Source organism: Mustela nivalis, assembly GCF_964662115.1.
Source record: "Mustela nivalis genome assembly, chromosome: 2".
NCBI classification, from domain to species: Eukaryota; Metazoa; Chordata; class Mammalia; order Carnivora; family Mustelidae; genus Mustela; species Mustela nivalis.
The window spans coordinates 147,985,437-148,009,750 of NC_139021.1; the positions used below are offsets into that span (position 1 = coordinate 147,985,437).

Genomic DNA, 24,314 nt, shown 5'->3' on the forward strand with positions numbered 1-24,314 from the left:
TTTTACCACTTTGCTGAAGTTTATTCCTAGGTATTTTATTATTTTTTTGCACTTGTAAATGAGATTGTTTTCTTAATTTCTTTCTGCTGCTTCATTACTAGTAAATAGAAATGCAAGAGATTTCTGTACATTGATTTTGTATCCTGCAACTTTATGATTTCATTTATCAGTTTTAGTAGATTTTTGATGGAGTCCTTCAAGTTTTCTATATATAGTATCATGTCATCGGCAAATAGTGAAAGTCTTACTTATCAATTTGGATGCCTTTTCTTTCTTTTTGTTGTCCAATTGCTGTCGCTAGGACTTCCAATACTGTGTTCAAGTAAAGTGATGAGAGTGTCCTTGTCTTGTTCCTGACCTTAGAAGAAAAGCTCCCAGTTTTTCCCCACTGAGTATGATGTTAGCTTGGGATTTTTCATATATGGCCTTTATTATGTTGAGGTATATTCCCTCTAGATATACCTTGTTGAGGGATTTTATCATGAATGGATGTTGTACTTTGTCAAAACTTTTTCTGCACTTACTGAGATGATCATATGGGTTTTATTCTTTCTCTTTCTCTTATTGATATGATATATCACACTGATTGACTTTTGGATACTGAAACACTCTTACATCCTGGGAATACATCCCTCTTGATCATGGTGAATGATTTTTTTTTTATTGTACTGTTGGATTCAAATTGTTAATATTTTGTTGAGGATTTTTGCATCTACATTCATCAGAGATACTGGAAGGTAGCGCTCTCTCTCTCTTGCTGTCTTGCTACTTAATTTTTGAGAACCCTTTAATATTCTCTTAATATATTAGTGATACTAACCATTTGTCTGTTATATATGCTGAAATATTGTCTCGTGGTTTTTCAATTGTTCATTGACTTTTTATGATGGCTTTTAACCATGAAAAATGTTTTATGTTTATGTATTCAAATTTATTAATTTTTCTTTATCACTCTGGATTTCAAGTCATAGTAAGGCTTTCTCTACACTGAAGCTAAAGAGGAAATCATTCATGTTGTCTATTAGTACTGCATGGTTTTGGTTTTTGCATTTAGATCCCTAATCCAGTAGGAATTTATTTTTATGTGAAGTGTTAGGTATGGTTCTACTTTGATCTCTTCCCAAATGGTTACCCAGTTGTTTCAGCGCTATTTTTTAGAAAGTCAAATTTTGCCCCAGTGGCTTGAGATGACCCTCCACCAATACTCAAAGGTTTGCAGCTGATTTAAAATTCCAACTCTTGAATCTTTATCAGGCTGTCCCAGAGTTAAAGCCTTGACTCACTCTCAAATTCAGAAAAAAAGAGCTCAATGATTAACAGAGGCAGGGAGAAATGCTATGGTAGAAATGCACTCCTGACCACCGAGAAAGTGCTGCTTGTTGACATATAAAGTCAGAGTTTAGTATCAGTAAGCAAAGCCACTTGATTCCCATAACTCATCAGCCTCTGTCACTCTGTATGTGGATCAGCTTTTCTGCCCAGGTCAGAGAGCAGGGATCTCTTAGAGGAATATGTTGTACTTACTGTGGGGTGCATGGTGTCTGGGTTTTCTGACTGGGAAGCATTTCTGACTCCCCTCTCGTGGAGCCTCTGAATTGCATGTTCTTGGAGAAAATCTCTCAGGCACTTTAAATGACTGTTAGAAGAACCATGGCTTGCTCGCTCACTGGAGGGGCCTCTGTAAAATAAAGCAGGTTGGCTAGACTTTATTTTCAAGAAAGCAGAGTTAGAGAATCAATTCTTACGTATAACATATTTGATGGTCAACCTCAACCAAGGATATTTAAAAAATTTTTTAAAAATTTATTTGACTGAGAGAAATCACAAGTAGGCAGAGGGGCAGGCAGAGAGAGAAGGGGAAGCAGGTTGCCCACTGAGCAGAGAGCATGATGCGGGGCTCGATCCCAGGATCTTGACCTGAGTTGAAGGCACAGGCCCAACCCACTGAGCCACCCAGGTGCCCCAACCATGGGTATTTTAAAACTGAGGGTAGTTCAGCGTGAAATCTGAGAGCTATGCATTATAAAAGCATAAAACCATGTATTCTTTTTTTTTTTTTTGCCAACTTTCTCAGCCTGTAATGCCCTAAAGATATAAAATTAATAATACTATAGAAAACATTACACATTATTTAATACCTTTGAACTCCTTTATTGAGAAGGCAAGCAGCTAGTGGTTTACACTATTGCGTATACGTTGAATTAAGTTAGAAACTGTTATAAAATGAAAGGAGATTTTTGTGATCATTAGTATTTAAAAAATATTTCAGATAAAGGCTACCCAGAATAATTACATGTACATTTTAAGAGCTGTAAACTCACCTTGCAGGCAGTAGTTTGTTGAACTAAACCAGGGGTTTCACCAGAGAGAACGAACAATGTCATAAATAATTTTGTGAGTCTTGTTAAAAAGAAATTGGTGGGAAATAAAAAAGAATTTGGTGGGGTGCCTGGGTGGCAAAATTGGTTAAGTGTCGCACTCTTGGTTTCAGCTCAGGTCGTCATCTTAGGGTCATGAGATCAAGCATTGCATCAGGCTCTGTGCTCATTGCAGAGGCTGCTTGAGATTCTCTCTCTCTCCCTCTGCCCCTCCCACCCATTCTCTCTCTCTAAAATAACTAAATCTTAAAAAAAAAAAAAAAAAGAAGAAAGGAAAAAAGAATTTGGTCAGGGGGTGATTGGTAAAATATATCTTGTAGCTAAGAAATCTAACTTGAAGAGTTATAGAATTTGACACTGTTGGAATATAGTTGCACACATTTGCTGCTCACACTTCATATACTAGTGCAAAATGATAATAGGGGTAGTAATTTGGCTTCAATTTGGCCACACTACCAGAGATATAATTAATAAAGTACTAAATTAATTAATTAATTAAGTACTAAATTAATTAAGTACTAAAATAATACTTTAAAAATAATCGTAACTGGGGCACCTGAATGGCTCAGTTGGTTAAGTGTCTGCTTTCGGCTCAGGTCATGATCTTGGGGTCCTGAGATTGACTCTTGCATCAGGCTCCCTGCTCTGTGGGAAGTCTGTTTCTCTCTCTCCCTTTGCCCCTCCCCTGTTTGTGTTCTCTCTCTCAAATGAATAAATAAAATCTTAAAAAAATCATAACTACCATTTCTTTAAAAAAGCATATAATTTACAGTTAGTAGACTTATTAAATTGGGTCAGAACTATATTACTGGATTCTTAGGTTTGTGAGCTCTCATAAAACAAAATTCACAAGTCCTCTAGAATAATCAAACCACAGAGTGGTATCAATACATGCACAGGAACTGGGGGCTTCGTTAGAGATTGTTGGTAACAATCCCAAATTCTCATGCTATAGTTACACCATTTGTATCACGCATTACTTAGAAAACCAGCTGGATTTAAGCACTTTTAGTTATGCGTCCAAAATCATTTACATATATTAAATACTGAAGCTATGGCCCAGATCTTGTTATAAATGTCTTGCCTCACACTGTAATGTAAAACATGTGATATTTAACACTGCTTATATGAATTATATCAATGATAAAGAATTTGGATAAATTGAGGCTTTTAAAATTAGTATTATTGTTATTACTTTTTCCATTGGTATTTGCAGCTTCAGCGATGACTTTGTGAAACTGTGTCTTAACAGCGAACAGTTCTGTAGCTTTGAAAATGCTGGGTTTTCAGTTGTTTGGATTTTTGTTTGTTTGTTTGTTTAGAGATAGAAAGAAAGAGTGCATGCAGGGGGTGGGGAGGGGAAGGAGCAGTGGGAGAGAAAGAGAATCTTCAGAAGGCTCTAAGCCTAGCACAGAGCTGACCCAGGACTTGATCTCATGACCCTGAGGTCATGACCTGAACTGAAATCAAAAGTTGGTCACTTAACTGATTGAGTCACCCAGGCACCCCTGGATTTTGGTTGTAAAGCAGATTTTGTCAGTGACTTTTCTCTTATTAAATCCTCTAATATTAATGAACAATCCATGAAATTATTAGGAAATAATATAGTTATATTGGATTATAGAATGCTCAGAAGTTTATGTCTTCAAGAAAATTGTTAGACCTGTCCCTGACTTTGTGCAATATCCACATTATAGTCATTCACTGAAAAATAAAGACAAGAATATGCCATTGTTTCCACTATATGAAAAATAAAATCTTGTAAATCATAAAACATTCCTCCTCCACTTACTGAGCGCCAAGGCGCGGACCCAGCGAAGGGCAGCAGAGTTGCAACCAGGAAGACACGCAGTTGGGAAAGCTTTGCTTCCTCCCACGAAGGCCGGAGTCCCTAGACGGGTTGTTTCACAGGTTCCTTTCAGGGTTCCCTTCTCGCAGCGCGCCCCACAGCCACCGCCTGCGCCCTCCGGCTCCACAGCAACCCGACCACTAGTGCCCCCAGGCGTTTGCACCCTCTCTTTCTTCCCGCTTCCATCTTAGCCCAGCCGCAGGCCTTGTGACTCAACTCCGAATCCTTGGCCACTTTTTTTTTTCCCCGCCGGCGCGGCACATCCGGTCACGTGCGAGTCCGGTCACGTGACAGCCGGTCACGTGCCGGGGCTTCAGGGTTCGGGTCTCGGCTTCCGCAGCCCTGCGGGCCTCAGCGAATACGGTGGTGGCTACCCAGCAGCTCGCCGAACTGCACCGCGGGGATGGTGAGGGCGGAGGGCGGCGTGCAGCGGGCAGGATTGGGTCGGGGCCGGGCCGGGGCCGCCGTCTCCCCAAAGCTCAGCCCTTCTTTTCATCCTTCCCGCTGCAGATGAACCGGACGACCCCCGACCAGGAGCGGGCGCCGGCGTCGGAGCCAGTGTGGGAGCGACCCTGGTCGGTGGAGGAGATCCGCAGGAGCAGCCAGAGTTGGTCGCTGGCGGCTGATGCGGGCGTGAGAGGCGGACCCCAGGGACGGGAGTGGAGGGGGGCCGCCAGGGGTGACGCGCAGCTTGCTAGCAGAAGGATGGGAGCCCCGAATACTTCACCCGGTCTATCCCGCTGTCTCTGTTATTTTTAATAACACGCCCCTTCTCTATATCACAAACGCCACGGTGGCGGACCCTAGGCACCTGGGCGGGGGCGGGCCTGTCGTCCTTAGCTGGCTGAGTGCCCCTACTCGGACTTCAGCCCAGAAGCGGGGTTCTGATCCTTGTTTGGGTTTTCCAGCGGTGCACCCACCTCCATCTTGAGCGAGGCAGATGGATTTTCTCTGCGCCCGGGATTGCTAGGGCATCATGAGGCCATTCCACGTTGGGACCCGGACTGTATGGGGAGATAGACAAGCCGCTGTGTGCATCTCCTGCAGTGGGACTTTAAAGGCCTCGGGACCTAGAAGCTCAGAACTGTGATTCTGAAGTCCCATATGAATACATTAAAAAAAAAATAATAGTGGTGGTTTGTTATTTCGCTCTTCGTCTGGGATTTCTGAAGAATGATAACCAAACAAGACTTTAAAATTTCTCCAGATACGAGATAGCAAGTGTCCATTCACTCCTTGTCACTGTTGTGATGAGCTGCTTTTTTTTTTTTTTTAAGATTTTATTTATTTATCAGAGAGAGAAGGGGAGAGAGCGATCACAGGCAGACAGAATGGCAGGCAGAGGCAGAGGGAGAAGCAGGCTCCCCGCTGAGCAAGGAGCCCGATGCAGGACTCCATCCCAGGACGCCGGGATCATGACCTGAGCCGAAGGCAGCTGCTTAACCAACTGAGCCACCCAGGCGTCCCTGTGATGAGCTGCTTTAATGTTTTTCCGTGCTGCTTGGTCTTGGGTACTGTCAAAAGCAGCATCCGTTGCATTCCAGCATGCACACTCAAAGTTGAAAAGAAAATGGGTTCTTTTTTCTTTTGATCCACAGAGCAGACACATGTGATGCTGATATTGCTGTATTTTTTTTTTTTTTAATAGCTGCTACAGTTTCTACAGGAATTCTCACAGCAGACTATCTCCAGGACCCATGAAATCAAGAAACAAGTGGATGGACTAATCCGGGAAACTAAAGCCACAGATTGTCGTCTTCACAATGTCTTCAATGACTTCCTTATGCTGTCTAATACCCAGTTCATTGAGAACGTGAGTTACCTAGTTGTGTCAGACTTATAAATAATGCTTGTTGGAGAAGCGAGAGTTCTGTTGTGATACTTAGTGGTTTTTTATTAGGTACCCTATTCAATTTTGATGAATGTAGGGGTATTTGGGAATTGAAGCTTCTTACTCTAGGATTAATAACTTTTTTTTAAATTAGTAAAGTTTATTTTTTCAAGCTTTAAAAAAAAATCTAGTGATACAGTTTTCTTACTCCTAGTTTTTTCATCCGTTTTTAGTTGTGGTACTGCTGACTTGGGTGGCATTCCAACAAGCCTTTTTGTGGGCATGTTCTGTAAGGAGAGCTGTACACCTAGTCTGATCATCTGGGCACCAAAATGTGGCTGCAATATTGACTGTGTCCATCACGTTCTGATAAGTTATATTAAAGGCATGCGTGTACCTACTTGAAATAGTCTTTTTTTTTTATAGTATTGATTAACGTTTTGTTTCAATGGCTGAATCTGTGATATGGAGTCAGCTCTAAACAGAGTACTGAGCTTTGAACCATGTGTGATTTGTCACTATATATGTATTGACTTTCTGAGTGCTAGGTCCTAGGAATACATAGGTAAATTAGCTAGAACTCTCTTTGCAGAATACAACAATATTCTGTAATAGTGTAATTCCCGAATAGAAAGAAAACAAATGTGGCTAGAGCCCAGTGAGTGAAGGGGAGACTGTTAAGAGATGAGAATGGAGAGGAAGCTTAGTTAAGCACATCTCTGAGTCCATCAGGAGGTTAACTTCCTAAGTGTCAGCCTTAAGTAATCTGCCAAAAGAGGATTATTAAAGTAGCCTATTTCCCGAGATTGTTAGATGTAAAGTATTAGGAAGGATTTTGAAAATCGCAAAATTATAAAAGCCTGAGATTCAGGATTGTGATGAGAGGGCCAAATACTGTCATGCAGGTATCTTATGCCACGTAGTGATGTGTTTTTTTTTAAGTAATTCATGTTGAATAGCCATTACCATTTTTGGGAAACTGTATAAAATAAGGATTTAGTGAAGGAGTTCTAGATCTCTTTGCCAGTAAGTTTAAGATATGGCAAGTGTTCTAGTAAAATCTGTAGTCAGCTTTTGGTGATCTGTGTAGAATATGCATGCTTGGTTCTGAGCATCTTTCTCACTGGCAGATGCAGTTTACAGGTGTATGCAGCCCCGTTTCATTTTCATCAAGCCACATATAGTCTCCTTTTAAGTATACTTGTTTGCCCTCATTTTGCACCTTTCTTGCTGGGTCAGGTGTTTGGCTCTTCTCTGCAGTCAGTGCTGGAGCCCTACAATGGGCAAGGAGTTGAATTGGAAGGGTCCCCTTGTACCCAATGTGCCTGTACCACTAAATTGGTACCCAGTTGAATTTTGTGGAGTAGGGGTGGGCATCATAAACTATTTTTTCTGAATCACAGTCTTCATGTCATACTTATCTTTCATTTAGCTGTTACTTTCTGGCCAGATTTTTTCAGGTTTTGAGTTTTCCTTGATCTAGCAGGTTTTTTTGTTCTTGTTGATTTTTTTTTTTTTGGTAGTAGTTCTTTATTTCTGTTCACTTCTTGGGTGCCCTTTTTTCCATACGTTTTTCCATTGCCTTAGTCCTTAAGCTTCTTCCCCTTCCATTCTGCAGCCAGAATTCCCTGCTCAGTTTGCTTGTTCTACTGCTTCTCATACCTCCCTGTAATGCCACGTGTTACATGGTCTTCTTATTCATGGCAGAACATAATGATGTGAAGAGTGCAGCTGATGCTTAATAAAACTGGGGTGCCTGGGTGGCTCAGTGGGTTAAAGCCTCTGCCTTCGGCTCAGGTCACGATCCCAGGGTCCTGGGATCGAGCCCCGAATCAGGCTCTCTGCTCAGCAGGGAGCCTGCTTCCTCCTCTCTCTCTGCCTGCTTCTCTGCCTACTTGTGATCTCTGTCTGTCAAGTAAATAAATAATTAAAAAAAAAAACTGTGAAAAAAAATCTACGTATATTAAGACACTTTGCAGTGATTTGGCTTTTTATATGTTTTTTTCAAACCCTGACACTGGTGCTCATGTATTACAATTCTGGCTTGCATGATGGTGCCATTTAGTTTCTCGGTAGTTTATTAGAAAGTTATTCAAAATCACAGGTACATTTCTGGGTTTTAGTAGTTAACCTCAGGAGCAGGTACCCAGGTTGAAAAATGCATTACAGAATTAGTGAAATTAAAGAGCAATCAAAACTTTCTAGGACAAGAGAAATTAGTACCTTTAGTAAAAGCCCAAGAGGGGACTCTGAAGGAGGAGATAGACTAATTAACAGTGGCATGTTATCAGAAGGGAACAGAATTCTTAAGATTTCATTAACCTGGGGCACCTGGGTGGCTCAGTGGTTTGGGCTGCTGCCTTTGGCTCGGGTCATGATCTCAGGGTCCTGGGATCGAGCCCCGCATCGGGCTCCCTGCTCCGCAGGAAGCCTGCTTCCCTCTCTCTCTCTCTCTGCCTGCCTCTCTGCCTACTTGTGATCTCCGTCTTTCAAATAAATAAATAAAATTAAAAAAAAAAAAAAAAAGAAAAGAAAATTAAAAAAAAAAAAAAAAAAGATTTCATTAACCTATTAATTTAAGAATTTTGTCCTGAAACATTAAGTGACCTAGAGATGACTTTTTTTTTTTAACTTAATTTTTTAAATAATCTCTGCACCCAAAATGGAGCTTGAACTCATGATCCCAGGGTCACAAGTCGCATGCTCTTCTTCTTCTTTTTTTTTTATTCAAGATTTTATTTATTTATTTAACAGAGATCACAAGTAGGCAGAGAGGCAGGCGGGCGGGGGCGTGCAACACACTCCCTGCTGAGCAGAGAGCCCAACGCAGGGCTCAATCCCAGGACCCTGAGATCATGACCCAAGGTGAAGGCAGAGGGTCAACCCACTGAACCACCAAGGCGCCCCAAGAGTTGCATGCTCTTCTGACTGAACTAGCCAGGCACCCAAGAAGTGACTTCTTTAGTGCACTTCTATGACTGTAATTTCATATTTATTGATATAATTTGTTGTGTCTATCTACCCTACTAAATCAGGCCCCACATTTGTTCTAAATATTGTATTCTTTGGGCCCAGCATGTCCCTGGTTTGTAGGACCCTAGAGAATGTTTGAATGAATGAACAAGAGAACACATAAAAGGATTGGGGCTGTTTATGATCTGTTAAGATGTCCTCAGCCCCTGGTTCCTTTTCTCCAGTTTACCACCATATCTCTAGCCCCATATCCCCAAATGAAGAAAAGATCCTTTGAGGGCAAATACAAAAGATTGTTATTTCATAACAATCTGGGAATAGCTACCTGATTTAAAAAATTATCAAGAAACACATGAAGCTATGAGGGTAGCCTGTTGAGAGTGAAGGAAGTTAGCATTGATTATCTGCTGCATGCTGAGGACTTGAGATACATCGTTCTTTTCACTCTCGGAAGATCCACAGGTTTTATGTATTTGCTGGTTGGTTTCTTAGAGGTCAAGTTTGGCCTACCAGCTGCAGTCTACTAGTATCTTATGAAGTAGTTTTTAATGACAAGCAGGGGAAAAAGTAAGATGTCGGTGCTGTTCAGACTTGAGCGTGAAGCTCAACCTTTTAGGTTAAATGGTCTTGCTATTTAAAATATGAAGTTACCCTGGTAGCTGCCGTGTCTGAAAGCCTTAGTTTTGAGATTTATTTACTTTTCTGTTTCTGTCTCTGAAGATTAACCGCCCCCCCCCCAAATTTCTTGTCCTTATAGAATAGTTATTTTTTAAAAGTATGGAAGATGAAGCAGCATCTGAAATTTCAGATGGTGGAGGGGGCCTCTCAGCATTCTGACATAAATGCATTCTAAGTCCATTTCCCATGCTGACATTGGCCTTTAAGTTTTTTCTTTCCTGTTACAAAATTAATGAACACTTGTAGAAGAGATTGGAATAGATAAAAATTACTAAAGTGAAAAAATTAAGACCACAAAAAATCAACTATAATTCCACCTCCCCAAATTAACCAGCCATTGAACACTTTGCCATATTTCTTTCTAGTTTTTTTTTTTTTAACTTTCTGTATGTATATATTTGCAGGCTATATTTTTCTTAATATTAGTTTATTATTTCATAACCATTTTAATGGAATCTTTCAAATTTCTAGAACAGAACAGATAGTAACCACAAATGCTAGTAATATGCACCACTTTGCATTAGCAGACTTTAATATTTTTCCATATTTGTTTCAAAGGCACCAACTTTTCATTTTTTACCTGAACTCGAGATATTTTGGGTGAGGGCCTCTCTTTGTATATCTGTATTTTTGTTCTTACCTGGAAAGTATATATCTGCATGGATGTGTAGGAGTGTTACTAGATGTAGTAAGAAATAGCAATGTTACTTTGTTTTTTTCCCCTGTATGGGTAAGCTTTAAGTTCTTTTCCTCACTGACTCATGTGTATGGAAGTATGTATATATACATTTGTGTTTTGTGAATGTAAAATGAGGCTTACGTGTAATTATGGATCAGTTTCTTGCCTCTGTATTTTATGATTATCTCTATGCCAGTCTCCCAATATTAAATACTGTGGATTTCGAATAAGTCTTACTAGGACACATTCCCATGTCTTCATTTTAATAGTTAAGTAGTTAAAAAGTAAAAGACATCACAGTGAGTTACTGGAGCCATAGCTCTCTTGGAAAAGAGATGCCTGCCTGCGCGTGCTGTACAGGTCAATCAAACACCTGGCCTTCTGGCAAATATTTGGTGGGCTTGGCTTACCTGCTTTCATATAATCGGGATAATAAAAGTTTATCAACAATTTTAAGCAACAGGATGAAAAACAACTTTTACCATTTCCATTGCTCAAAGTGTTAAAACTCTTGTTACCTAGTAGGTAAGTTCTACCAGTTGGCATTTCCAGTAGCCTCATGTTTAAGTACCTGTATCATTGCACTTGTCAGCATTAGGTATTAGGTTACATCAGAAGGTATGAAAATGGTATCTTAATTGTTTTTGTGACTCTTTCATCAACCAGCCATGAGATTGAACTTTTTTTCATGTTTCTTAGTCTTTTTATCTTTTGTATCTTTTTAAGTTTAGTATTTGGTGCATTAACTGCTGCTTTTTGACTTTTGTCTTTGGCTGATGGCCTCAGTCATTTGTTGAATGATCGTTTCTCCTCTGTCTTTGACTTTTTATATTGAGTGTTGAATTTGTATATTGTATATTGCATGGTGTTGCAAATATTTTGACCGTTTAACAGTGAATTTGCTTCCACATGTAGCGTGTATATGACGAAGAGGTGGAGGAACCGGTGCTCAAGGCTGAGACAGAAAAAGCAGAACAGGTACTGGCACTAAATCTCTCTTCTGTTGAGTCTTGACTTAGGGAAAGAAAGTGGTGGAACTTTGTAACGTGGCTGGTGGGGGATTGTGGGCAAGAGGATGGTCACTAGGGGAAATGCAAAGGCTGCTCCTGATAGCCCAGGGGTTAAATTTTTTGGTTTGTTTCTGAAATTTTGTATAGTAAGAAATATATAAAGTTTCTAAATTCTGGCTTCAGAGCAGAGCACAGGTCAATGGAGATTTTTTGTAAAAGACCAGATAGTAAATGTTTTAGGTTTGTCTGGCTACATCTGTCGCTTTCCCTTCTTTCCCTTCTTCTTTTTCTCCTCCTTCCTCTCATACCCTTAGAAAATGTAAAAACCATGGGGCACCTGGGTGGCTCTGTGGTTAAGCCTCTGCCTTCGGCTCAGGTCATGATCCCGGGGTCCTGGGATCAAGCCCTGCATCGGGCTCCCTGCTTGGCAGGAAGCCTGCTTCTTCCTCACCTACTCCCTCTTCTTGTGTTCCCTCTCTTGCTGTCTCTCTCTCTGTCAAATAAATAAATAAAATCTTAAAAAAATATATGAAAACCATTCTTACCTTGAGGGCTATACAAAAGCAGGCCACAGACTGGTCTGTAGGTTGTGAGTTCTTTGAAGACCATGTTTCCCTGTTCTTTCATGACAGCCTGGATTCCTACCAGTTGGAAATGACAGTGAGACGAATGCTAGTTTAATCCACACACATTTGAGTGCCTCCAGCTCGCCACAGGATGTGTTAGTAGAGGGCATGGAATGCTCAGAGAGCATGTATTGACTCGCCTAAGATTGCAGGGAGCTGGTGACTTAAAGGCTTAAACCTCAGGAGCTTATGGTCTTGGTTGAGGCACTAGGGAATAACATGTCAGAACTGCTAACTGTTCTGAAAGTTCAGATGAGAAGGGCTGAGTGATATAAACAGGGAAAACCTACAAGGATATGATGTTAGTTAGGTGAAGGAAGAAGGGCCAGATTTTAAGGCCATTTCAGTGAGAGAGAATGCCAGCAGCTGAAGTTCAGTGTTGGGGTATGTGCCTGCTATTTTATGGACTATGTTAATGGAAGATACTGGTGGCTATGCAGGAAGAAGGAAAAGGGAGTGAGGGGTGGGTACTGGAGGGCTATCCCTGGGTGTTGCCACACCATGGGCCAGAGCATAGTTAAGACATTCTGGGCTTTCTAGTCCCTTGGCATAAGTTGTACCTTCCACTTAGGAAAGCCCTGGAATATCAGGTTATACTGGGAGTAGCCTCGGCTCAGCTCTAATTTACTGAGAAAATACACATCACTTGAAAAAGTTGGTATTCTGTGAGTAACTGTTGCTCAGATGAAACTGTTAAGATGGGATGTCAGACACCACCCATACTTCTGCCTATTCTCAGCTTTAAAAAAAGTTACTTTTAATGATTCTCAAACAATTTGCTAACCATTTAAATTTGAATGCAATGGATATGGTTACACCAGATCAGGTTCATTGTGAAGTGATGAGTGTGTAGTGCATTATTTTTAAAAAGTTACTATATATTTACTAAACAAACATGTTTTCACACATATAGTGCACTGTTAGCTATTTAACTGGAACCAAGGATACCAGAGTGGAAAAAAGATGCAGCCAGAACAAAAAAGCCTCATTAGAAAGACTTCCATGGGGCACCTGGGAGGCTCAGTGGGTTAAAGCCTTTGCCTTCAGCTCAGGTTGTGATCCCAAGGTCCTGGGATGGATCCCCACATCGGGCTTTCTGCTCATTGGGGAGCCTGCTTCCTCCTCTTTCTCTCTACCTGCCTCTCTGGCTATTTGTAATCTGTCTATCAAATAAATAAATAAAATCTTTAAAAAAAAAAAAAAAGAAAGACTTCCATACTTGAGATAAAAGTGTAAGAGACTCATGGGTTTTTCCTTTGACCCTCATAGCAGCACTGTATGATTTGGTTCTTTCTATAATTTATATGAGCTTCTAGAATATTTATGAAGAGGGGAAATGACATGAATTTTTTTTTTCAATATTTCTCACAACTGAAGACACAGTTGATGAGTGAGGGGACTGTCACTGAGAGCTGCTGTGGTAGAAAATGGAGGCCTGTGGAGTATTTTCAGCAGCTTGGTGATACGTACAGACATTCATTGGGGGCGTTGTTTTAGGATCTTGTACAGGATAAGTCCGAGATGGAACTGACCCTCTCTTGGTTTGAAACAGATTTATAAAATAGCCATAATTACTAGGTTTTGGTTTTTGTATTTTAACTAGTTGAAAAATGACATCTCTGGCTGGAGTATTTCTAAAGTCTTAACTTCTGAATTGTCCAAAGACACATTAACCAAAGTTCATGGAATGCAGTCATAATGAACCTGAACATCTAGGCCCTTCATTCCTTCAGTGGCAGGGGAGTGATGTACCATTCATGGGCAGGGAATTTTTACATTGGTTACTTAGCTGAACCCTCGTACCAGAGTTGTGCTTTTGTTTCTGTAGGTGGTGAACTGGGAACTTTGGGACCTTAGGTAGTTCGATCCATGTCTGGAAAGTGACAGATTTGGGGTTTAAAACCTACTCCAAGGTCTCTTGAGACATTCAGCAGAATCTGACTTCTGTTAACATTTTTAATTGATTTGTTTTATTGTGTTTTATTAGGGTGGTATCAATATTTTGGAGATCTATGCTGAACAGTATTTTTTTGTAGGAGAAGACCCGGGAACAGAAAGAAGTAGATCTGATTCCTAAAGTTCAGGAGGCTGTGAACTATGGTTTGCAAGTACTGGACAGTGCATTTGAGCAACTGGATATAAAAGCGGGAAACTCAGACTCTGAAGAAGAAGATGCTAATGAACGGGTGGAACTGATCCTTGAACCCAAGGTAAAGACATTCAGTTCATACATTTATTTTTATACTTGTGTTTGGGTGCTTTACTTGGGCACAGAATCAGTAAGACATGGACTTGACTTTGAAGAAGCAGGCATGGCACTTATCAACTTCACATTGCTTCTTCTGGAAAGACTTGGTTTACCTGAACATTGATACAAGGCAGCATGCCTGGATAGGAGAGTACAAGGGTGTGGGGCATGGTTCCTACTCTCACAATGCTTCTTACAGCATTACCAGCTGGTGGGAGAGAGGAGACGTTTATATGAGTCCTGATCGTAAGTGTTCTGAGAGAGAACTGACTTCTAGCTGGAAAATGAGGGTACAGAGGAGACTTCGATTGTGTTTCCAAGTATGGGAAGGCTCATCAGAGGGGCAGATTGTTGGGAACCTGAAGTTCTCTGTAGCTTGTGCTAAGGGAGACTGCAGAAGTATTGAAAGAGTTTTTAAAAAAAGCGTTGAGGGGCACCTGGGTGGCTCAGTGGGTTAAGCTGATGCCTTCGGCTCAGGTCATGATCTCAGGGTCCTGGGATCAAGTCCTGCATCAGGCTCTCTTCTCAGCGGGAAGCCTGAGCTCTCTCTGCTCCTCTCTCTCTCTGCCTGCCTCTCTGCCTACTTGTGATCTCTCTCTGTCAAATAAATAAATAAAATCTTAAAAAAAAAAAAGCGTTGAAAGACATTTGGGTTGATTTCAGGTTTTGGCTTGGATGAGTAAAGCCATTATGAGCGGTCATGAATAGACTATTAGCCTTGAAATTAGGTACTGCTTTACTATTACTTTCAGATCTGCAGAGCAGACATCTGGGGCAGCACAGCCACTTGGAAGTTAACACAAAAGGTTGCCGTATTGATTTTGAGAGAGAGTCCTTGTGACACACAAGTGTGTTATGAATTGAAACATGCCACAAGGGTGCCTGGGCAGCCCAGTGGGTTAAGCGTCTGCCCTCAGCTCAGGTGATGATCCCAGGGTCCTGGGATTGAGTTCCTCATCAGGTTTCTTGCTCAGTGGGGAGCCTGCTTCTCCCTCTGCCTGCCACTCCTCCTGCTTGTGTGCTCCCTCTGTCTCTCTCCCTCTGTGACAAATAAATAAAATCTTAAAAAAAAAAAAAGAACAGAAAAAGAAACATACCACAGAGCCAAGCTCTTCTGGTCATTCATTCTGCTGCACGCTTCTCCTTCTAGTTTAAGCTTCCAGTGTTGTACGGTGTCGGAGCCATTCCTTTTGCACTGGTACACTTGCTAGCTTGCCTTCCCACTGTAGAGATTATCAGTCAGCTGTGGACCTGGGCAGGAGTATTGCCTGGGCCACACTTGTTAGTTCCAGGTCCTACACTGCTTTCTTTTCTAGTAGGAAGGCCTTCTAAGTCACGGTTAGCCCAGTTAGTACTTTTTTGTTTGCACTGTTGTATCTTTTTGTTTTTAAGTTTTTATTTTTTCACGTAATCTCCACACCCTGCGTGGGGCTCAGACTTAACGACCTTGAGATCGAGAGTTGCACACTCTACCAACTGAGCCAGCCAGGCGCCCCAGTTGCTGTGGTGTCTTTAACCTTTACATTAACCTTCCCAAATTCTCTCTTGGGTTAAGCATCAGAATTGTTTCCTCCTGCACCCCCTAGGGTCTTTCCCATACAGAAGAGAGGTGTTGGCCAAATGCCCTACTTTGCAAAGGACAAATCAGTTTTTTTCTATGGAGGTGGGAGGTTTTCCTGTGGTGAAGTGCTTTCTTGAACTTAAATTTTTTTTTTTTTAAAGATTTTTTTTTTTTTTTTTTTTAATTTACTTGACAGAGAGAGATCACAAGTAGGCAGAGAGGCAGGCAGAGAGAGGAGAGGAGGAAGCAGGCTCCCTGCTGAGCAGAGAGCCCGATGCGGGACTCGATCCCAGGACCCTGAGATCATGACCTGAGCCGAAGGCAGAGGCTTAACCCACTGAGCCACCCAGGCACCCGAACTTAAATTTTTAATACGCGTGTGTTGGGTGGGACTTAGAAGATGGGAATGGAAGGGTGTCCAGCAGGTTTTCTCTTATATACAGTGTCCTTCATTTTATTCTGTTGTTTTATAATCTGGTTTTATTTTACCAACTTCATCTTTCTAAATTATACAGTGGGTGCTGCTGGGGGATATTATTCTTTTTCCTTCTTTGGGTCATTTTTTTCTCCCAGGTAGGTTCTCATCAGTTGTCATGTGCCTTTAGTTCATTTTGTTGACCATAGATACTTGCGTAGTGGCTCTCTGTTTTCCTCTTATCTAGCCCATGCTTTATGTACCCTCTCTGGCCTTCTCTTCGCTGCAGTGCAGTGTTCAGGAATTGGCTGTTGGTCCCCACCTTTTCCCACTCCCAAACCTGGACACACCCTGCCTCCCACAGTCCTAAAAAAGCATCTGGGTTATTTCCTCAGTGTGCTTCTTTGCAAATTTAGGATGATGATTGATGATTCTCAAGACTGATTGTTTGAGTGGTTGATTTTTGCTCAGCAGCACTGCATTTTAGGGGAGGAAGGCAGGGGTAGGACCCATCAGAGCTGGCCAGAGCTTTCAGTTTCTTTACTTGGTCCTCCTCTTGAACATGTTACTATGAAGTTGTGACCCTTATTTGGTTACTGCTGGTAAATTTTGTGCATACTTTTGCTATTTCGAGTATAATTAGGCCCTTGAAAAGTGATTTAACTTCTCTTGGCTATTTTTTACCTAAAGATTTAACTTTTTAAAAAGTCAGTGATTTTTTTTTTTTTTTTTTTTTTTTTGTACTTTGCATCCTGCTGTTTCTTATTCTTCACTCTCATTATGTAACTTGTTTGGGGTAGTCAGATGCAACAAGATGTCAAATGGGAAACTTATTTTTCTTGTCATTTTTTTAAAAAAAGATTTTATTTATTTATTTATTTGACAGAGAGAGATACAGCAAGAGAGAGAATACAAGCAGGGGGAGGGGGCGAGGGGGAAGCAGGCTTCCCACCAAGCAGGGAGTCTGATGCGGGTCTTGATTGCAAGACCCTAGTATCATGACCTGAGCTCAAGTAGATGTTTAATGACTGTGCCACCCAGAGGCCCTGGAAACTTATTTTTCAACCTGAATATTTCATGGCTATTATCTTTCATTCTTTACAGGATCTATACATTGATCGTCCTTTACCTTATTTAATTGGGTCAAAGCTCTTCATGGAACAGGAAGATGTAGGTCTTGGAGAGCTGTCTAGTGAAGGTATTCTTTTATTCTTTTGAGCCAAATATTTTTGTTACTTTGATCATTTATATCTTTTTATTTTAAAATAATTTCAGTCTTTACCTTAATGTTATTAGAATATTGCAGAGAACTCCTCTGTACCCTTCCTTCAGGTTTATCAGTTGTTAAAATTCTATCACATTTGTTTGGTTTTTTCGATTATTTATACGTAATATTTTTTTCTGAATCTGTTTGAGAGAGGCAGACATCATGCCTTATTACTCCAAAATATCTCTGTGTGTGTTTTCTAAGATCAAGGACAGTCTTAAATGTATCCAGGGTCTATTATCAAAGTCAGGAAATTTTACTGCCATAATTCTACTAGCTAATCCTCAGTCATATTTCAGATTTTGCCAGTTGTCCCACTTATGTCCTTTACAGGCTCTTTTCCTTCTGGTCTAAGCTCCAGTGTGGGATCACCCTCTGCATTTAGTTGTCAGATCTCTGGTCTCCTTTTAGTCTGATATAATCTCTCAGCTTTTCTTTGGTTTTTATAGATTTCACATTTTTGAAGCATGCCGGCCAGTTTTTTTCCCTTGGTAATTAACTTTTTTTGTAGCTAGTAAGTACCTTATGGGGAGATCCTTTAAGGCTATGTAAATGTTTTACTCCTCACTACAGTGAAGATACTTCCAGTTCCAGTTAATGTGTGTAGATGCTTTTATCAAAATCTCTGTGATGCTCAGGTGTAGGATGTTTTATTATGAATATTGGCGATAATGCTTTTTCTTTCTTCTAACCAGAGGGGTCAGTAGGCAGTGATCGTGGCAGTATTGCAGACAGTGAAGAGAATGAAGAAGAGGTAAGGGCTGTTTGGTGTCTCCAGGTCATGGTGGGCAGGAACCTATTTAGCAAGCTAAATAAGTATTTGTCAATTAACAATCTCTTTTCACAAATCTTTTTAATAGTGATAGCAGCCATAATCTGAGGTTTTTTATTTTTTCTTTGCTACTGAGTTTACCTTTTGTCTTGTGTACAAAAGCAAGGAAACTGCTTTTTTACCCCCCCCTTTTTTAAAAAAGATTTTATATATTTATTGGAGAGAGAAAGCCAGAGACAGAGCATGAGCAGAAGGAGAAGGGCAGGGGGAGAGGGAGAAGCAGACTGCTCTGCTGAGCGGGGAGCCCTATGAGGGGGCTGGGATCCGGAGATCATGACCTGACCCCAAGGCAGACACTTAACTGACTGAGCCACCCAGGCATCCCATTTAATCCCTTTTTTACCATTCCCCTCCCTCTCACCTCCCCATCAAGCCCTTCTCTTACCAGTATATTTTGAGGGGGGCAGCTTAGATATTTTGGAACAATCTACCTATAGTGCAGTCTTTGAGTTTCTATTTTGGAATAATTTTAGGGAAAAAGTCCATATTTAAAACTTGTTTATACTATAAATCCTAATCCAGAAGAAGGCTTGAAGCATTCACTTACATTTTCATTTTGCTGCTGGCTCTAGTATCTTCATATCTACAGAACATGATCTGACTCCCTGCTCTAGGGCCTTGGCCTCTGTGGACCTTGACCATTGTTGTATCTGGGGTTGTTCCTTGAGACAGAATATTTGTTACTAATGTGTGAAGGATAGTTCATGAGTGTGGATTCCTAAAAGGAGACGGTATTATATGTATGCTCCTCTCTTCTCCTCCTTCCCTCTTTCTGCAGTCGGCCTCCCCTGCCCTCCTGCTGGCCCTCCAAATATAGCCCCTAACAGTAGGAATAAACTTTTCCTAAATAAACTGGCTCTAACTGATGTTCATTAGCTGAATCCTTTGCTTTTAGCATTTGATTGCTGTTAGGAAACACTGATGCTCCCCCTCTTGGGCCTGATGTAGTAGTTATCTCAGAGGGAATATAGAGAGTGGAGTCTAAAATGTAACATCACACAAACCAAGTTGTGATAGTTTAATTAAATGTACAAATATTACTTTAACTTCAGAGGTTAGCAATGATAGTGCAGATAGGTATGAGCAAATTGTTAGAGATGTTTAAATTAACCACAAAAATTACATGTTAGCCTGAATGGCTCTTGGTGCTACTGCCAACTCCCCACTTTATCTGCACCTTGATACTCCAAGTGACCAGTAAGCAGTACAAAGAGACTGAGTATAGATGTGCCCCAGAGTCTTAGACCTGAAGTCATTTCTCTGCTTGTGAGTAAATCCTGTATTAACAACAAAGCCTTTTTTTTCCCCTAAAGGAGTCAGATGAAGATTTTGCTAATCATAGTGACAACGATCAAAACCGGGTGAGTCTCATGTACTAAAGTGACTTTGCTTTTAAATTTTATTTTTATTTATTTTTTTTTTTAAGATTTTATTTATTTATTTGTCAGAGAGAGAGAGAGTGAGAGCGAGCACAGGCAGACAGAGTAGAAGGCAGAGGCAGAGGGAGAAGCAGGCTCCCTGTGGAGCAAGGAGCCCGATGTGGGACTCGATCCCAGGACGCTGGGATCATGACCTGAGCCGAAGGCAGCTGCTCAACCAAATGAGCCACCCAGGCGTCCCTGCTTTTAAATTTTAACTGAAGCATAGCATGTATTACTAAATGTATGCTGAAATTACTTTTGAGGAGAGTTGGGTGGGGGGATGGGTGAAATAGGTGAAGGGGATTGTGCTGAGTAACATACAGAATTGTTGAATCCCTATTGTACACCTGAAACTAATATAGTATTGTATGTTAATTATATTGGAATTAAAAAAAAATCAAATAAAAAATTACTTAGAATGACTTAAGGGAAAGTAAGGATTTATTCCTTATTTTTACTGCTAATTTTCCTTCAAGCATTTCATGTTTTTAAGTTATCACCTTGGGTTTTTTTTTTGTTTGTTTGTTTGTTTCATTTTGCTTTGTATTTTACCTTCATTTTTCTTAGAAAACAAAGAAGTGAAAACAAAATTGAGAAACAGAGTCTCTAAAAGAAGGCCCAGTTACTCAAGCGGAATGATTTCACATGAATCCCCTTCCCCTGTTTTAAAATTTGAGATAATACAGCAGTAAGGTTAAGGGACACTCAGAACGTGCAAATCTAATCCTACTCTGTTAGCATAGCAGTCTTAATTTTTGCATGACCTTCTAAGGATGTATTCTTTCCTTAATATGTATATCTTTTCTGCTCTTTTATGTTAACATATTAAAATATTTTCTTATTTTTGAATTGTTTATATTTGCTTTATGAACTCCATATTTTAAGTATAATAATATAATGATACTTTCATCGTTTCTAAATTTATATGGGAAGTAGTTTATTTCCAGGATTTTATTTTTTAGTCAGTGCTGTATTATGTTATTTCCGTACACAAAAATCTGCTTATATGAACAATTTCCTTAGGAATGAGATGGTATAGAATTAGAATAAAGGCTCTTGATATTATTGTCTCATTACAGATCATGCATAATGAGTTTCATATAATCTCATCAGCACTGGGATTATGATTTTTGCTACCGTAATATACGTACAGTGGTATATTGAGATAGTCCCAATTTGCATTTCAATTTCCTTTTTTTTTTTTTTAAAGATTTTATTTATTTATTTGACAGAAATCACAAGTAGGCAGAGAAGCAGGCAGAGAGAGAGAAGGGGAAACAGGCTCCTGCTGAGCAGAGAGCCCTATGTGGGGCTTGATCCCAGGATCCTGAGACCATGACCTGAGCCGAAGGCAGAGACTTAATCCACTGAGCCACCCAGGCGCCCCTGCATTTCAATTTCCTAATTGGAAAATATTTTTTCGCAAAAATTTTCAGCTACCAAGTAAAGGATTTCATACTTTTTGGTTAGTACTTGTATTTTCCCGGTTGTATTTACAGAGGCGATTTAATAATCGGTCTGTAGAAGATACTTATATCTATGGAACTTACTATTAAGATTGATAACTTCAGACTTTTATATAACACAATATAGTGGTTAAAAACATTGACCTAACCATTTATTTTATTGGTAAAGGCAGACTGGTTTTCTGTGCTCCAGCGAGCCTCAGGATTCTAAGGATTAAAGTAGCTTATAAAGTGCTTTTAGCTTAGTACCTCACACAGTTTATACAAATGATACCTACCAGTGGCTGCTTTTATAAAGATTAGAACTTCACAGATAAAGCTTAGTTTGGGCCCTCCAATCTTCATTATTCTACACTCTTTCAGAGGTAACAGATGTTATGATTGGGGGTGTAAGTGCTTTCTTTGCTTTTTCAAATGTATCTGTGTCCCTAGAAGTGAAATAGGTGTTTGAGTGGGGGGCAGGGAATCATGCTCAGTTTCTCATTCAGCATTTCTTTCACTTGATGCCTTTGATGCCTCTGCAGTTGTTACATCTGATTCCTTTTAATTGTTCGTATTCTTAGCAAGATGAGATTCTGCTTATTTAGGTTATCATTTCTCCAGTGATGGACATTTTACACATTTCAGTGTTTACTATTCTGTCTAGTATTTGCACTGAAAATACATCTTACGTGTTATTTGTTGTAGCATATTTATTGCTTTGGAACTTCCGCTGCATCCCCACCATCATGCCCCTTGTTTGACAAGCTGTGAGTGTTTTGCCGATAGGCTAAGTGGCAGTATCTCTTTCAGTTGGATGACCTTATCTCCTAGTTCTAATCTCGAGGTTTATGCTCTTAGCACACTGCACAAATGAGTGATGAAGAAGAGGATGATGATGGCTGTGACATTTTTGCTGACTCTGAGAAGGAAGAGGAAGATATTGAGGACATTGAAGAAAATACTAGACCTGTAAGAAAGACTACAGTTAACTCTCTTGACAAGGTTTTAGAAATGAGGACTCGTTACTTTTGTCATTTATGTTCATAACTATCTCATTTTGCATTATATTTTGTACATTTACACTTTTGAAAATAATGGTGGAGCATCACTAGTTGGCCTTACAAGGATCACTTTCTCTTCCAGTTGTTACAGTTTTACAAGTCAGATCGTTCAAGTCTATTCAGTTCTAGAGTTTGAAGACCCTACTCTTCTTCTCATCCTCAGTTCCTCATGGAAGCTTTCTTAATCTGACTCTTCCAGGATTAAAGTGAAATATTGAAATAAAATAAGCAAATAAGGAGCCTCTCCCTATGAAGGGAGTTCTCTTTCTCACATGATCTGGATAGGGTACATATGCTTACATTCATTTAGTTAAATTTTTAATCAGTTCAATTCCTTTGCCTTTGTTTACGTAATTTTGTTAGGCATCAAAAGAAACTGTAGTCGTTTGTGTGTTACCGAGAAAGGTGATACTTTTCATCTTCTCTGCCTGTAGAAAAAAAGTAGACCTACATCGTTTGCTGATGAGCTGGCGGCTCGAATCAAAGGGGAGGCTACAGGCCAGGTGGAAGAGGAGCGAACAGGTACGTCACTGAGAGGAGTTGACGGGTCAGGGAGGGAGTGCAGAATCCTCTGTTGTGCTTCACTAAGAGCATATTTCCCTGTTTAATTTTACTGAGGTATGAGAGGCTTATTCTTTTTTTTTTGGTTATAGACTCTTTCATAATTGAACATTGTGGAACCCCTAAGAACAATGCACGTATACACATGTGTGTAATATTTTATATGGAGTTTCAGAGGCTTAATAGCTGCCCTAATCATTTATCACAGGCTCCAGATTAGGGATCTCTTACTCAATATTTACTCCTATATTTGACTAAACACGAATGTACTATCTCATATATTCTAGTCTGAGCAGGATGGAATGATGTTAGAATAATTCTTTCAGGTTGAGGGTACTGACTGTAGTTCTAAGGTAGAGCTGAGACACAAAGTTGAACGTCCTGCTCTTAGCTTCGGAGCCCCACAGCTGACAGAAATAAGTGTAAAAAGTCAGTCTATAAATACTAAGGGTAGACTGTGTATGCTTAAAACTGTGAAATACTCTTCAAGCCTTGTCTCCAGGAGAAGCAAAACCTCGGAAGACATTGAAGGAGAGGAAGGAGAAGAAAACTCCCTCAGATGGTAAGCCTTTCCCCTCAATTCTGTTATGGTAGGAGGCTCCTGATTCAGGAATATCACTTTTGTAATTCGTAGAATTCCGCTTTAAATGCCGACAAATGGGGTCTGTCTCTCTTCTCATTTCTAAACCATTTAAAAGTGTGCTTTGGGGTCCTGGGAGGAGATTTGTATGTGCATCAGAATGCTGTAAAGATTTGAATTACTAAGTTTTAAAGCTATCATCAGCTGTCTTTCTAGAATTCTCTGGATGTAGAGAAACTAGGGATCCCTAGCATTTTTTTTTTTTAGCATTTATTTTCAATAAAGAATATATCAGAGCCTTTCATATTTAACAGTAACATCCATTACATTCCTACTTGTGACTGTGTCGATCTACAGATCTTTGTTCGGTCTGCCTTCCTCCCAAATTCTTGGTGGGGTAGGTCTTCAAGGCAATTGAACCAGCTACTTGCTTCCAGAGAAACAAATCTAGGTGAAAAGGGTTGCCTGTGGAATTCATCTTGCTTCAGACATGTATAGAGTTAAGGGTAGGAACCCAGAGAGCCTTTTAAGGGATTCATTCGACTGTTGAATGAATTTTGTTTGAAATTCCTCAGACTGCTGTTATGTATGTTACACTCCATGCCAGTCTCAGATTTGTGGTAAAGACTAACCCTGGAAATTTGAGTTCCAAACCCATCTTTTTAACTCTTCCCCCCACAAAACATTTCCCTTTCTGCTTGTTAGATGAAGAGGACAACTTATTCGGACCCCCCAAGCTGACTGATGAAGACTTCTCCCCATTTGGCTCCCGAGGTGGCCTGTTCAGTGGAGGGAAAGGACTTTTCGATGATGAGGAAGATGAGGTGAGTCCTTGGTAATCAACGAAGCTCCCCCTCGTGGTGTCCTGGGTTCACACTCAGTAGGGAAGAAACGGC

At 40.3% G+C, this 24,314-nt stretch overlaps 1 protein-coding gene and 1 long non-coding RNA gene across 4 annotated transcripts in view; one reads left to right on the plus strand and one right to left on the minus strand.

Annotated features, from left to right (window-relative positions):
- Positions 1-33: 33 nt before the first annotated feature.
- LOC309857328 lies at positions 34-4,303 on the minus strand. The gene is made up of 2 exons (XR_014307634.1): positions 4,171-4,303; positions 34-1,678 (listed from the first exon to the last, which is right to left on the minus strand). It is a non-coding gene; the product is annotated as an uncharacterized lncRNA (long non-coding RNA).
- Positions 4,304-4,502: 199 nt separating this feature from the next.
- LOC309856870 (WASH complex subunit 2A-like) overlaps positions 4,503-24,314 on the plus strand; it is a 56,086-nt gene continuing 36,274 nt past the window's right edge. For 2 of the 3 annotated variants that reach the window (XM_082718659.1, XM_082718660.1), the window contains exons 1-12: positions 4,507-4,633; positions 4,738-4,860; positions 5,876-6,040; positions 11,304-11,366; positions 14,061-14,234; positions 17,353-17,446; positions 18,211-18,269; positions 19,661-19,708; positions 22,075-22,185; positions 22,712-22,799; positions 23,329-23,400; positions 24,124-24,242. In XM_082718659.1, coding sequence (XP_082574785.1) covers positions 4,631-4,633; positions 4,738-4,860; positions 5,876-6,040; positions 11,304-11,366; positions 14,061-14,234; positions 17,353-17,446; positions 18,211-18,269; positions 19,661-19,708; positions 22,075-22,185; positions 22,712-22,799; positions 23,329-23,400; positions 24,124-24,242 — 1,119 coding nt within the window. In that variant the 5' untranslated portion in view covers positions 4,507-4,630. Of the gene's footprint in view, positions 4,634-4,737; positions 4,861-5,875; positions 6,041-11,303; positions 11,367-14,060; positions 14,235-17,352; positions 17,447-18,210; positions 18,270-19,660; positions 19,709-22,074; positions 22,186-22,711; positions 22,800-23,328; positions 23,401-24,123; positions 24,243-24,314 lie in introns of all 3 variants that reach the window. The other variant, XM_082718658.1, reaches the window with a different exon arrangement.